This window comes from Coturnix japonica, chromosome 18 (assembly GCF_054131305.1).
Source record: "Coturnix japonica strain WE chromosome 18, WE-NBRP24, whole genome shotgun sequence".
Lineage (NCBI taxonomy): Eukaryota > Metazoa > Chordata > Aves > Galliformes > Phasianidae > Coturnix > Coturnix japonica.
This window is the reverse complement of record NC_140680.1, coordinates 10,807,186-10,820,446: the sequence shown is the minus strand read 5'-3', so window position 1 is coordinate 10,820,446 and position 13,261 is coordinate 10,807,186. Positions and strand designations below refer to the sequence as shown.

Genomic DNA, 13,261 nt, shown 5'->3' with positions numbered 1-13,261 from the left:
CAAAGTGATTTTTGAAAAGAAGAAAACACGATCTGAACCAACCCATTTTTGCGCGCAGGTGAACGAACGGAGTTTTCTCTCGCAGACGGAAGGGGATCTGCCCAGGGCTGACATCTGCCGTCAGGGGTTGAAGCTCCGGGAGCTCCCAGAGCCGCGGTTCTGTTGTCCCCACTCCTGCTCTGGGACATCTGGACAGGACCCGGCTCCTCGGGCACCGGAACGCCCTGGGGAAACTGCCCTTGAGGTCTTTCCCTGCCGATATGTAGGGACAGCAACACACTCCGTCTGCTACGGAGATCCAGGTTTGAAGTTTGCTCGCGGATTTTGTCTCCTTAACCTCTTCAGTGTTGATCTAAAGGACCCGTTTCCCGGAGCCGCTCCCTCCGGCTCCTCCCGGTCCGCTCCTCGCCGAACCGGCCGAACTGTCCGGAGGAAGCGGCGGGGCGGGACACCCGGAGCATCCCTGCCCCGCGCCCCTGGGGCTGCCTTGCGTTCCGCTCCGGCGGGGGGGCGCGGGGCCGCGGCCGCCCAGGAGAGGGAGCCCGGTGGCCGCGGCTGCGCCGGGAGCCGCGGGGGCGCGGGGCGGCGGGGAGTGGCGCGGAGCGGAGCAGGGGGGAGCGGAGCGCTGCCCCGGCTGTTGACCGCCGTCACCCCGGGCCGACCCGAGCATCCCGCTCCGGTGAGTACCCTGCTCTGCCGGGTGCTGCGTGCCCCGGGCTATCGGTGCTCCCCGGGGTTTCGGTGCTTGTCGGGTTTCCTCGGCTTGCAGCCCGCCGCCTGCACCGCTGCGAGCATCGCCCAGCCGTAAGTTGGGTACCGGTACTTACTTTACGCGTCAATGAATGGGACTCGGCTGGCTCGCAGCGCCGAGGCATCACGCAGCGTCCCGCAGCTCGGCGGGGCAAAGTGATCCCGTGTGCGCTCAACTCCCGCAGCCCGGCTTTGCTCGGCATCCCGCTTATTCCCCGAGAAAGCGGAAAAATCGGGGGGAGGTGGCCCAGGGGAAGCTACATCCGACCGACGATGTGAAAAGAGGCGAAGGGGGGCTGCTCTGTGCCCTCTGCGTGCCTCCACCCTGTCTTTCCCTTGTTTTAATCCTTTAGGAAGGAGACACCGGACGGACAGAGCTCTCTCAGGGGCGATGCTGCCGAGTCCTGCCCCCGGCAGAAGGAAGTCTGTGCCGCCGGGGCCGCCCTCCCGGGCGAACGGAGGAAAAGCCCCCGGCACCGGAGATGCGCGGCCCGGGAGAGCGTGAAGAGCAGCTCCGCCTGCGCTGTTATTAAAGGGAAAAGCATGCTAGAGCCGGCTGCTCCGACGGCCGGAGCGCAGCCCCTCTGAGCAGGAGGTGAGATTATCCCGTGGTGGTCATGGAGAGCTATAACCTGGCAGAGAAGCGCTGAAACCATTCGTCCCTGCTGGAAGAGGAACCACTCCTGGCACCACCGCCTTCGTGCAGAGGGGAGCTCACTCAGGTCCTTTCTCCTCCTCTTTCCCTCCTTTCACCCCCTTCAGAGAACGACGGAGGAAAGAAAGAAACAACTGCGACTTGGCTCTTGCTGGTGCTGGGAATACTGTGCCTTTTGCTTGGGATGATTCCCTCTGACAGGATGTACAAAGCTCGACCGGAACCGAGCCGGCCAACAAAGTTTGCAGAGAGATCTATGGAGTCTATGGGATGGAGGTAGCCGGGCACACACTGACGGGGTCAGTCACACATTGCCCACCAACGCTGCCCCACTGCTTGCTGCAGGACTAATTCCTGGGGACTAAACTTCGGTGGCTCCTGTTTTGCTGATTGATGCTTTCAGGGAACAACACATGCCTGCAACTGATACAACGTTGGGTCTGTTTGTAAGATTTGCTATGCAATTCCAAACCTAAATGAGGAGAAGAGGCGGCCCTGCATCCCAGAGCAAACAGAAACGAAGGTGAAAGGTAGGAGCCAGAATTTCTCATTTCAATAAAAACTAAATAACCTGAGCTACTTCGTACTGAAAACCTTTAAAACACGCCTGCTGTATGCTTATTTCCTTTGTCTCTGGAAGTGTAAAACTTGAAACGAAGTGAAGAATTGCTCACTGATGCTGCCCAGAAGCAGAGAACTGGTGGATTTTGTAACAGGAGCATGCTGAGGAGGAAGGATGGGGTGTTTAATCAGTGAGACATTCAGGGAACCAAAGCAAAGGAAAAGCACCTCGTACGGTACGCATCAGTAAATATGAAGGGCTAGTGCAATGGACGCTGGAAACACTTGATCAATAGTCTATTTAAGTGGGAATATATGCAAGCATGGAAAAGTGATTGCTTTCCTGTCTGTGGGGTATATTTGCAGAGGACAGAAGCAGAACATTTGCAGGTGAGCTGTCTGAATCAGGCTGCTTCATGCTGGGGTGGTGCAGTGTGTTCCTGAAGGGACTGCTTAAAAACCCCTCAGTGGAGTTGACTGTATTTGCACATTTTCAGTTCCTGCTCATAGAGCTTTCAGTGTCGTTCAGGGAGATTCAGAGTAGGTGAAGTCCATTGGGGCTTGAGGGGACTGTAACCAGGAGCCTTTGGTCTGTTCAGAGATGACTAATTAACGGACATCTCATGCCTGCTATCTGTAAGGAAAGGAGCTGATGTTGTCATGAAAATCATGATGTGATTTTCCCTCAGGAGAAATTATGACTTGGAACGACACCACTATGGATGGGGAAGGGTTGCTTGCGGAAAGGGACTCTTCCTTTCGGATCCTCACGGGCTGCTTCCTCTCGCTGCTGATCCTCTCCACGCTGCTGGGAAACACGCTGGTCTGCGCAGCTGTCATTAGGTTTCGCCACCTCAGGTCCAAAGTGACCAACTTCTTTGTCATCTCCTTGGCCGTGTCAGACCTCTTGGTGGCGGTTTTGGTCATGCCTTGGAAAGCAGTGTCTGAGATCGCTGGTTTCTGGCCTTTTGGTTCATTTTGCAACATCTGGGTGGCCTTTGATATTATGTGCTCAACAGCCTCCATCTTAAATCTCTGTGTCATTAGTGTGGACAGATACTGGGCCATCTCCAGCCCATTCAGGTACGAGAGGAAAATGACCCCCAAGGCAGCCTTCATCATGATCAGTGTGGCATGGACTTTGTCTGTGTTGATTTCCTTCATCCCCGTGCAGCTGAACTGGCACAAGGCTAAAACCACGAGCCTTTTGGACTTGAATGCCAGTTTACAAGGTATAAGCACGGACAACTGTGATTCTAGCCTAAACAGGATGTATGCCATCTCCTCTTCTGTAATTAGCTTCTATATACCTGTGGCCATCATGATAGTAACCTACACAAGGATATACCGGATTGCTCAGAAGCAAATACGACGAATTTCAGCTTTGGAGAGAGCAGCAGTGCATGCCAAGAACTGCCAGAACACAAGTGGCAACAGAAGCAGCATGGACTGTCAGCAACCTGAGAGCAACTTCAAAATGTCCTTCAAGAGGGAAACAAAGGTTCTAAAGACTTTGTCAGTGATCATGGGGGTGTTTGTGTGCTGCTGGTTGCCATTTTTTGTGTTGAACTGCATGATTCCCTTCTGCGAACCCACCCAACCGTCCAAGGGAGCAGAAGCTTTCTGCATTAACTCTACCATCTTTGATGTTTTTATTTGGTTTGGATGGGCTAATTCTTCCCTAAACCCCATCATTTATGCCTTCAATGCTGATTTCCGCAAGGCGTTTTCCACCCTGCTAGGATGCTACAGGCTCTGCCCAATGTCCGGCAATGCTATAGAGACTGTTAGCATTAACAACAATGGAGCAGTTGTTTTTTCAAGCCAACATGAGCCCAAAGGGTCCAGCCCCAAAGAGTCAAATCTGGTTTATCTGATCCCACACGCAATCATCTGTCCGGAAGAAGAACCTCTAAAAAAGGAAGAAGAGGGTGAACTATCTAAGACCTTGGAGAAAATGTCTCCAGCATTGTCGGGTATTTTGGATTATGAAGCTGATGTTTCTTTGGAAAAGATAAATCCCATTACACAAAATGGGCAGCATAAAACCTGAACAGTGAGGTGTACCCAGCAAAACATAATAGTGTACAATGTGATCATCTTTAAAAAACAAAAGATACAATCTTTTTGTATGAAACTAAGCCCTAGGGAGAAGTACACATTTACATCAATCCCTGAATGAATTTTCCTGGCATTACATTTAATATTTAAAACACTAAACAGCAAAAAGTTACTGAAAATTGGTTAAAAAAAATGGTTGTTGAACTGTGCTGTTCATACTGAGGAATATACACAAGTCTGGATACAGTGCAGTGAGAAAATAGTGCTTCTCCTCTGCACCTAGAGAGGCCGATTTCTTGCTCCAAGTGAGGCAAAAGATAAATGTTAAGTATTTAAAGATTCATGTTTACTAGAATATAAAGGATTGCTGTGTTTTGTGATAGTGGGTGTTAACAGATCCTAGTTAAAGGCTGAGGGATTGTAAAGGGAGGTAGAGGCCTTCTTAAAATTATTTCTGAACAAATAATTGAGCCTTATAATGAGAATGGTTATTTTTAAAGCTTTGGGAGTTAACATGTTGATACTGGTTTTATTTATTTATTGTTTTAAATTGATATTTTTCATATGTTATTACAGATCTAGCTTTATTTATGTTATTTAAGATGTCTAAATAATGGGATATTTTTGGAGTGTCATTACTGCATTGTGGCCAGGCAACCAGTCAGCACTTTATGGAAGCCCCGATGGCCCGGAGAGCTGAGTGGGATGGAGGAAGGCTGAGAAGCTCAGCAAGACATGAAGGAATCAACAGAACTGATGTGGAGTGGAGCTCGTTTCCTTGTGGGCTTTGGTTTTTAAGTGGGATTTCTTTCAAAAGATAGGATCAGCGTTGACTGAGTTGTGAATTCTCTTCCCTTATACAAAGAACAAGGAATTGCTGCTATTTATTTTTTAAGAAGTTTCACGTTACAAAGACTTTGCTAGAATGTCAAGTTTGTGGATCTGTACAGACCTTCAGTACGACTACAACCTTCAGGAGAATCCAATCTGAGAAGAGAAGCTACTTAGGTAACAATTCGTAGTAGGTAATGTTTTGTATTTATGTAAGATAAACAGCTTTCTCAGACTTTTCTTATTCCAAGTCTTGGATATCTTTTCCGAACAAACACAATTGGTTTTATGGTAGTAAACATGCCAAACCTTGTTATCATCTGTATTATTTCTTGCAGTACCACCGGGATCATGCTGTCTGTCTGCTATCAGTCTGAGTTCAAGTGGGTACGCAGTGCTTTACTTTGGAGGCCAGGAGGATGTTACATTTTAGGAGTTCTCACCTCAGTAGTCCCTTCAGTAAGGAATAGTGCCTCATCACCAATCTGAATTAAGACTTCTCTAACTATGGATGGAACTGCAGCCCCCGCCTCAAAAACTCCCCATGAGCTCCAAAACAAAGTTGCCAGTGTTTAATTCAAAAAACTGCAACTTTTCCATGGTCCTTCCCTTGGAAGGAAGGACCTCTGTGCTGCTTTCCCTCTGTGATGCCCAAAGCGAGCAGCGAATGTTAGCAACAGGAACACCGGGAGTTAACACTCAGCAGCACTCTCAAGTGAGAGACCTGCTTTCTGAATGGGCATAGATACCCTCTGGAGAAACTTTTCCTAATATATTACAAAGAAAAAAAACACAACAACGTCAGGAAAAGAGAACTGAGAGGAAAAATCTCAAAGTCTAATGAACTATATATATCCTGCATCAGGTCTGTGTATTTATGTATCGTGAATGTTTTCATAACTTTATTGCCTGTAAGCTGCTTTCATACATATAATAAAATTATTTTGTGAAGAGAGGGTCAAATAAAGCAATCGACATGGCATTTGTTAAATACATGCAGTTGTATCCATCATGTTAATGGAGGGGATGGTTTCTGCTTATCTGTTTGCTATTATTTGGGATCACACCAGGGAGGCAAATGGGAATTCTTATTAGAAGCAGGAGAAATTCCTCAGTGCTGTGGGAGCTCTCAGCCCTTCTCTCAGCTGGGGCCTGAAACAACCACATCCTGCTTGAACAAGGCTGGGTGAAACGTGCAATGGTAGATTTATTGGTGCCTCTTACCTCGGTCACTTTGCCTTGGTTTAATAGGCTGGGGGTATTTGTTTATAACACACTGTACCTGTTGCTTTTTGAGTTATTTTTTCTTTCGGAGCTGCCTGATAGAATCCCACCACCAGTATTGTTCTATATCAAAATGAGTCGTTTCAGGAGTGATGAGCTGGTGGGGCTCAGCCAAAGTACAGAAGCATCACTTTGATAACAGCAGCTTGGCACTTTGCTTTGTCAGCAGGTTCATTTTGAAATGAAGACAAAAGCCAAACCTACAGAAAAAACTGTGGCTGCTTCTGCATTACCAACGTGATGCAGCTGGGATTGGAGTAGGTGCAGGGGCTGCAGTCATGCCCCTCCCTGGTGCAGAAACATGAGTTAAGAAAAGCATGTAAAGCAAGATGGTGGTTTCATTCTAGATGGTTTGGGGCTGATGTATGTTCTAGGTGTGAGCAGAGGCCATCCAGCACCTCCCTGCCTGTGGCTGGAGCAGAAAGACAGGTGTGTGGGGAACACTCCTGTTCCCCTCTGTACAATGGGCCAGACAGGAGGGACTCTTCTGCATTGGCTTATTGCTTTCTGTCCCTCTATTTGAACAATATTTGCTTCCAACTCCTTTCTCCTACATATATTGTACAGTACCAATAATACGCTTGGATCTTCATTTATCATCATACCTCCCTTTTCCTGCTCCTTTTCAGGTCCCTTTACCTGTCACCTCCTTTCTTCCCACTCCTACCAGGGCCCTCCTGCCACCCTCCATTGGATCCGTAACACTTTGCTGGGAGAAAGTCCATCCCCACACCCTCCTCCCGGACTCCCCTCGCTGCACCCAGCAGTGCCTCCTACCTGCTTCAGAGCTGGAGATCAGGGCCAGGACCAGTGAGAAGGACCAACCTGCTGCCACCCTATTTATGTGTGCCCTAACCCTTGTTAACTGTCCCAGAGCTATGACCTGTGCTTGGAACTGGTGTAACCTTCCCTTCTGCTCTGTTTCCTCGTGACTGAAGGTATTTTTCTGTTTGTAGATGATAGAGGTTAATGATTAACCCCATGGCCTTGATGAAGGAGCTGTTAGTGGTGAGTGAACCAGAATCACTAGATTCAATCTGAATACATTTCCCCCGTCCCTTGGCAAGTGTATTATGCTGATTTGGGTCTCTGACTTCACAAACTGTACAGGATACAGGAGATGGGAGAGCAAATGCCTTTGCTGATGTACAGCTTTAATAACATAGTTATGGGGAGATGGTCCTGGATTTATTCAAATGAATAATTTTCAGAAGCACCGATATCTGATTGCAATCTCAAACAACCACTTCCAATAGCATCTCGACAGGCAGCTCTTTCCAGTAATACTTTGGTTTTTAGCATAATGACAGTACAATATGTTCTCGGTGATGTCACTTATGTGGCCACACAGCGACTGTAACTTGAAGAATAAGAACAGTGCCATTCCGTAACTGTTCTATTCCAGAGCTATCCCATAACTCTCAAAAGATGAAAGCACATTGTGTGGAGTGTCCCGGGGTTCCTTCAGCTCTCTTGTATCTGTCAAGTCAGCAATTTCCCTCTAAACCCATTGGATTTTTTTCCTGTTTAAAAGAGATCTCACCCCACACAAATGAAACCGCTTCTGGGTTTTGAATCTGCTCAGTGAAAGGTGCCCTGAATTAAAGGTGTTCTAAATTATTGCATTGCACCGGGCTGGATGGGCCCTGGGCAGCCTGATCTGGTGGGAGCAACCAGCCCAGGGCAGAGTTTGGGGCTGGGGGGGCTGTAAGGTCACCTCCAACCCAAAGTATTCTGTGATTCTATAATTTTGCTCATGCAAAAAGTTCTTCAAAATAAGAGGACAAATTCTGCCAAGAAAAATGTCATGCGAAAACTTTCAGTCCTATTTCTTTTTTGCTTGAGGGGATGTAACGTAGCAAAAGGCAGCCTGGGAAGCACGTAGCAGTGGTAAAAGCCTTTCCCTGCAAACAGCGGGATGCAGATGCAGGAGATGAGTTCCCAAAAAACCTTGAAACGTCAGTGATTTAAACCTGAGTTTTTTACTGACCTGAGTTCAGAAGAGCAGTTTTCTGTATCCTGGATGAAGCTTTTCCCTTCTTGCCTGCTGGGGCCTCCTGCTGCCTTTCAGCAAGTTCCTTCTTCCTCCTTCCCCAGAACTCTACACATGTTCTGTCTGTTCTGCCTCATTTTCCCTTCCAGACCAGGATAAACTATATGGATGTGGTTTGGTCTGAAATAACACGCGCTTTTCACTCCCCAAGCAGCTCCATTCCATGTTTCCGTCCCACCCGTCCTGGCACAGTCATGCTTCAGCAAATAGAACACAAATGGTAGTTATCAAGCTTGGCATTTAGGTGGAGAAATGCCTTTGGGGCCAGATTCCCACCCTCACACAGGGTGCAGCCCAGGGCAGGTGCAGTGTAGGGGGTGCATGAGGGGCCCCACTGAGCCCCACTGCTGCTGCTTTACAGCGGGACAATAAAGGGAATGCTCCACATGCCACAGGCAGCAATAAATGGAGTGTTCAATATTTCAGTCACTTTCTTTTGCAAAATGACTGGTGATTCCTTCCCATCCCCATTGGCTGCCTATGCTCAGAATTAAACACAGGAAGAGGTCACCAGTGAAACCCTGGGGGCTGGCAGCAGCCAAGGGCTGGGGTGGGTTGGGATGGCTGAGGAGAAGTTTCCCTCTTCCCCCAGCTGAAAGGGTTTCTGTCATTCTGGAGAAGCTGTTTCTTGGCTCCGAGGTGAGGATTTCCTTTCTTTGGGCCTGTTTTTTTGGCAAAGGATTCCCTTAGTTTGAGCCCATCATTGTGCTTCCCTTCCTCAGCTGGCTGTAACCGGGCTGGATGGGGCTCTCAGCACCTCATCGAGCTGTAGATGTCCCTGTTCATTGCAGGTGAGTTGTATCAGATAGCCCTTAAAGGTCCTTTCAGCTCAAACTATTCTATGATCCTATACATTTGGCATCTTCTTGCTGCGCTGCTTCTTTAAACAGATTCTTAGCTGGATCCGTACTTTAATACACTAAGCAGACTAATTGTTTCAGCAGCTAAGTTAATTAAAATGACCCTTACACCTTTATTCCTCAAGGAAAATAAGGGAGTGATTTGTGATACTGCAGAGCAGTTTCTCAGTGTTGAAGTTATCTCAGGTGGGTATGAGCTACACCTGCAGTCTGCAGCAATGCACCGTTACACCGTCACTGTTGCTTGTGTATGCAGTGCATGGAAGCACTGTGCAGGAAAAAGAAACGAGTGAATGGGTCTCTCAATGTATGGGCTGCTCTGGATAGACCTGAATATTCACAGTGTTAAAGTAAACTTAAATGCCAGATTTCCTCCCGGCGTTGTCTCCCTGGATAACAGGAGCTATAGCAGGAGGTGATGCTGGAATATCACTGCAAACTCTGATTTTGTTCCTTCTGCAGCCAAAATGAGGCCACGGAGGCTGCCAAGAGGCATACTTTTTGGGTTTGACACACAGAGATTGCATTTTTAATGCTATAAGTGCTGTTCCCTACCATTGGGCTCCCATGTGATAGATAACTGCAGTTGGAGCCTTGCAGTAAAGCATTTGCTTTCAAGGAGGATGGAATAAAATACAACAGTATTTTTTATTAGAACAGAAAAATATTCTTTTTATTTGGCCGGTCTCTGATTTTTCTCAGATCTGAGCTGACAAGCAGCAATTATGTATTTAACTATGGAACTGGAGAATAATTTTCTAATCTAAACCAATGTTTACCACTGTGGGACAAGCTGTGTGTTGAGACACGGATTGGAGCGTTCAGGTGGAGCTAAAGACCATTTGGCAGAAATGAAGATCAGTTTTTCCTCTCATCCTGGTCATTCTATGGACTGCTCTGATTGTAGAAGAGAGCTGTGACTGTGATTAACTGTGCAGGCTTTGTGAATTTGATTTTCAAGCTGGGTAAAATAGACTTAATACAGTAAATTACCCCAAAATTCCACTAATGTGGGAATCATAGAGTGAGGAGAACCATATTTGAATCTTGGATGTATGGGATTCTTTGCAGTCATCCTATGAAGACTAAGATAATAATTGCAATAATTTAAGAATGAAAAGATTAAAGGTGATCTTCCTGCATGAATGTTCACTGTGTTCCAGATGGGAGAGCAATTCTTCCCTTCTTACCCTACAGAATGAACCTTTCTAGGGCATGGCCTCTGCTCAAGCAGAGGGATTAGGGAGCACGCAAACCATTGCATTTGGCTTTGCTTCTCCATACTAAATGGGGCCAGGGACCAGAGATGCTGAAGTGCTTGCATGAGCAAGTGGAGCAGCAACATGGCTGGGACACAAGGTCCTGTCTTGCTTCTATACCTGGCTCCTGGTGGGACACTGCTGATGACAATGAGTTAAAATCCAAATAATGATGTACAATGTAAATGAATACAGAGGTATGAATCCTCTTGAGCCATGAGGAGTTCATGTTCCAGATCTTCAATTCCAGTTTAACACTTCTTTCCATACGAGGGCATGGTTACATATCTGCATTCATCTGAGACATGGAGCCTTGTCTTGGAGCAATTGTACACATTAAGTGCTTGAAATTCTGCCACTGAGCAAAAGGCATGAGTTGCTTCCCCATTTCCTGCTTATAGAAGTGTTCCCTCCCGTGGGGATGCATTAGCAGGGAAGAGGCTGTGCACAGAGGAAAGAAAATCTGGAGTCGCTCAGGGACGAATGTTGATCTATTACAGCTGAATAAATCCACAGTAATATAATTTATTCCCTGGGATATGCATTAGATTTATCCTGGCATATATGAAATCACAAACTTCTGCATGCATGATTCCTCAGCTGATCAGCACAATGTGAGTCTGATAAAATTCCAGACTACCTTAAACTGGATGGTTCCCTTAGAAAACCCTTTTTTTTTTTTTTTTCTTTTTTCTTCTTCTTTTTTTTCCCCACTTTCTTATCTCTTTGACTAACCTCAACCATTTTGATAGAGGTTTTTTTCTACGCTCGAAAATGTGCCTCAGGCAAATCTGCAAACTTTTAAAGTGTCAGTCAGAACGGTGAAATCAGCTCAGCGTGAGACAACACGAGAAATAGAAAGTTCCTTTTCCCATATGAAAATGTATGGCTTTTTTTAGGGAGAAAGTCCAAAGTTGCCGTGCTTTGGAGCAGTGCTGCCTGGATCCTTGCTGCCATGGGTTGTGGTTGTGCTCCTTGTAAGGGAAGCACAGGGATATGGCCACAAAGCCTAATAAAACTGCTGAATACCCAAGTCTTTATCACTCCACAGCCCACCAGGGTTGGATGTTACCAGTGTGTTTTGTCTATCTGTTTTCTTTCATCCTGCTCTCCTGGCCTACCACTGACAGCCATAGCTCCTCACTGCCTGGGCTAATGGCTAATGGGGTCTGCTTATTTACCCCTGGAGCTTATCATAGAATATCTGAGTTGGAATAGATTTATAAGGGTCTTTGAGTCTGACTCCTGGCTCCACACAGGACCACCCAAAAATCAGTATGAGCCCAGGGCCTCATCCAACCTGGCCTTGAAGACCTCCAGAGATGGGGCATCTGTGTCCTTGTCCTTCATCAAAAGAAGCATTTCCCATCAGGTGATTGAGGGGCCAAATTCCATCCCCACCTGCGGGCAGCCAAGCGAGGCTGCAACATCTGCAGGAGGTCTTAGTGATGAGAAGCATGGGTGAAAGAGGGAGGCATTCACTTCTCCCTGCTCCCAGCCCAGCAGACACAGTCCTGGGTTGTTGGCCTCTCACTGTCCTACCCAGTGGGGTTATGGGCACTGGAGACAGGCAGCAGGCACCAGATGGTGAGCGTGGTACCTCGCAGGGGAGTCAAATCACAATTAAAAAAAGCTTCATCAGTGATTTGGAGGGTAATAAGATAATGTTTCTCTAACACGAGAGAGCTGGGATCATAAAAGCAATCACTTCTGGATAAGTCCTTCAGCCATTTAACCTTCTAAGCGGCTGAGAAATCCCCGGTAATGGACTCATGCTGGGCAGTGCCTCCAGCCCACAGAGCAGACACAGTAATGGCACTGTATCAGCCCTCCCTGCACTGCAGCCAGTTAACCACTGTTTTCTCTGTTAGATAATAATGAAGCTGATGCGCGTTTATTGTGTTCAGACGTATTACTCTGTAAATGAGAGGAAATAATCTCAGTTTAATGTCAGGCTCCAGTGAAGGAAGAAATGAACATGGAAAGCAAGTACTCCCATGAAGTGTTTGTTCCAAAAGCAAACTTTATTAGTGCATGCAGCATGTTTGCAGTTCACCATCGTTTTTTGCACAGTCACAGTGAATTACACATCAGTTGTCCTGGCTCCATTGGTTTTATAGCACTGCACTTACATCCACTGCCTGACGTTGGAACAATCGTTGGGAATTAATTATAGTTAAATACGGGTGTGAGCGTGAATAACCTGCAAAACAGAACTTCTTGCTGGAGCCCATTAATACCAGCTTGCTACCTCATTTCTATCACTTTTCCCCTATTTTTCTAAAGAAGGGAAGATCTGCAGAGAACTGCTCCATTGCCAAGCCGCCCCCGCAGGCAGCGTTATCTTCCCTTCCATATTGTGTTACCCATCATCTGACTTTTTTCTCTCTTATCCCTGCAGCAGCACTGTACAGCATGTGGGTGCAAATGAAGAGAAGGTGCCAGCTTGGCACAGGGCTCTGCTGTCTGCGTGCAGTTCCCTTCCTTCCCAACTCTTTTGCCCCTGCCCTTGCCTGGGGGATGCTCAGAGACAACACCAGGCCATGAGAGAGCAAATGCCAGTGGTCTTTTTCAATGGGATCTTTCTCAATGAAGGACACAAAATGGGCTGTGCTCGTTCCCACTTATCACAAAGGGTTCGTATGGGCATGGCTGTGTGGACAATGTTACCTACATAATCATTTTGTGCCACAGCAAGCCCAAATTCCTTGTGCTTTCCCAAGAAGGTGTTGAATGCATCTTTTCCTTTAGTTTTAATTATTTTTCAGTTTTCAAACAGCAACGTCCGTAACTCTTCAGTCTCTTTTTGAAAGCAAAAAACCCTGAATCCAAATTCTCTTCCAGTCAGCTGCTTGTTGTTTATTTCCTCAAGAAATGGCTGTTTTCAGAATTGAAATATAAATCTTAGCATATGTAGACTATGGTAAACATCTAAAGAAAAAGGCAA

At 46.8% G+C, this 13,261-nt stretch overlaps 2 protein-coding genes across 3 annotated transcripts in view; one reads left to right on the top strand and one right to left on the bottom strand.

The window, feature by feature from the left end:
• SFXN1 (sideroflexin 1) overlaps positions 1 to 7,055 on the bottom strand; it is a 31,822-nt gene extending 24,767 nt beyond the window's left edge. Inside the window, exon 1 of the mRNA XM_015876154.3 lies at positions 6,920 to 7,055. The gene's annotated coding sequence lies outside the window, so the exon portion shown is untranslated. The remainder of the gene's footprint in view (positions 1 to 6,919) is intronic.
• DRD1 (dopamine receptor D1) lies at positions 904 to 5,849 on the top strand. Of its 2 annotated transcripts, XR_014935641.1 has the most exons (3): positions 1,558 to 1,935; positions 2,656 to 5,035; positions 5,197 to 5,849. XR_014935641.1 is itself a non-coding variant. In XM_015876148.3 (2 exons), exon 2 carries the CDS (start codon positions 2,664 to 2,666, stop codon positions 4,017 to 4,019), a length of 1,356 nt encoding a protein of 451 aa, XP_015731634.1. In that variant the 5' UTR covers positions 904 to 1,935; positions 2,656 to 2,663; the 3' UTR covers positions 4,020 to 5,849. The 2 variants fall into 2 exon arrangements, 1 of the variants encoding a protein (XP_015731634.1); XM_015876148.3 differs by having other exon boundaries at positions 904 to 1,935; positions 2,656 to 5,849.
• Positions 7,056 to 13,261: the final 6,206 nt, after the last annotated feature.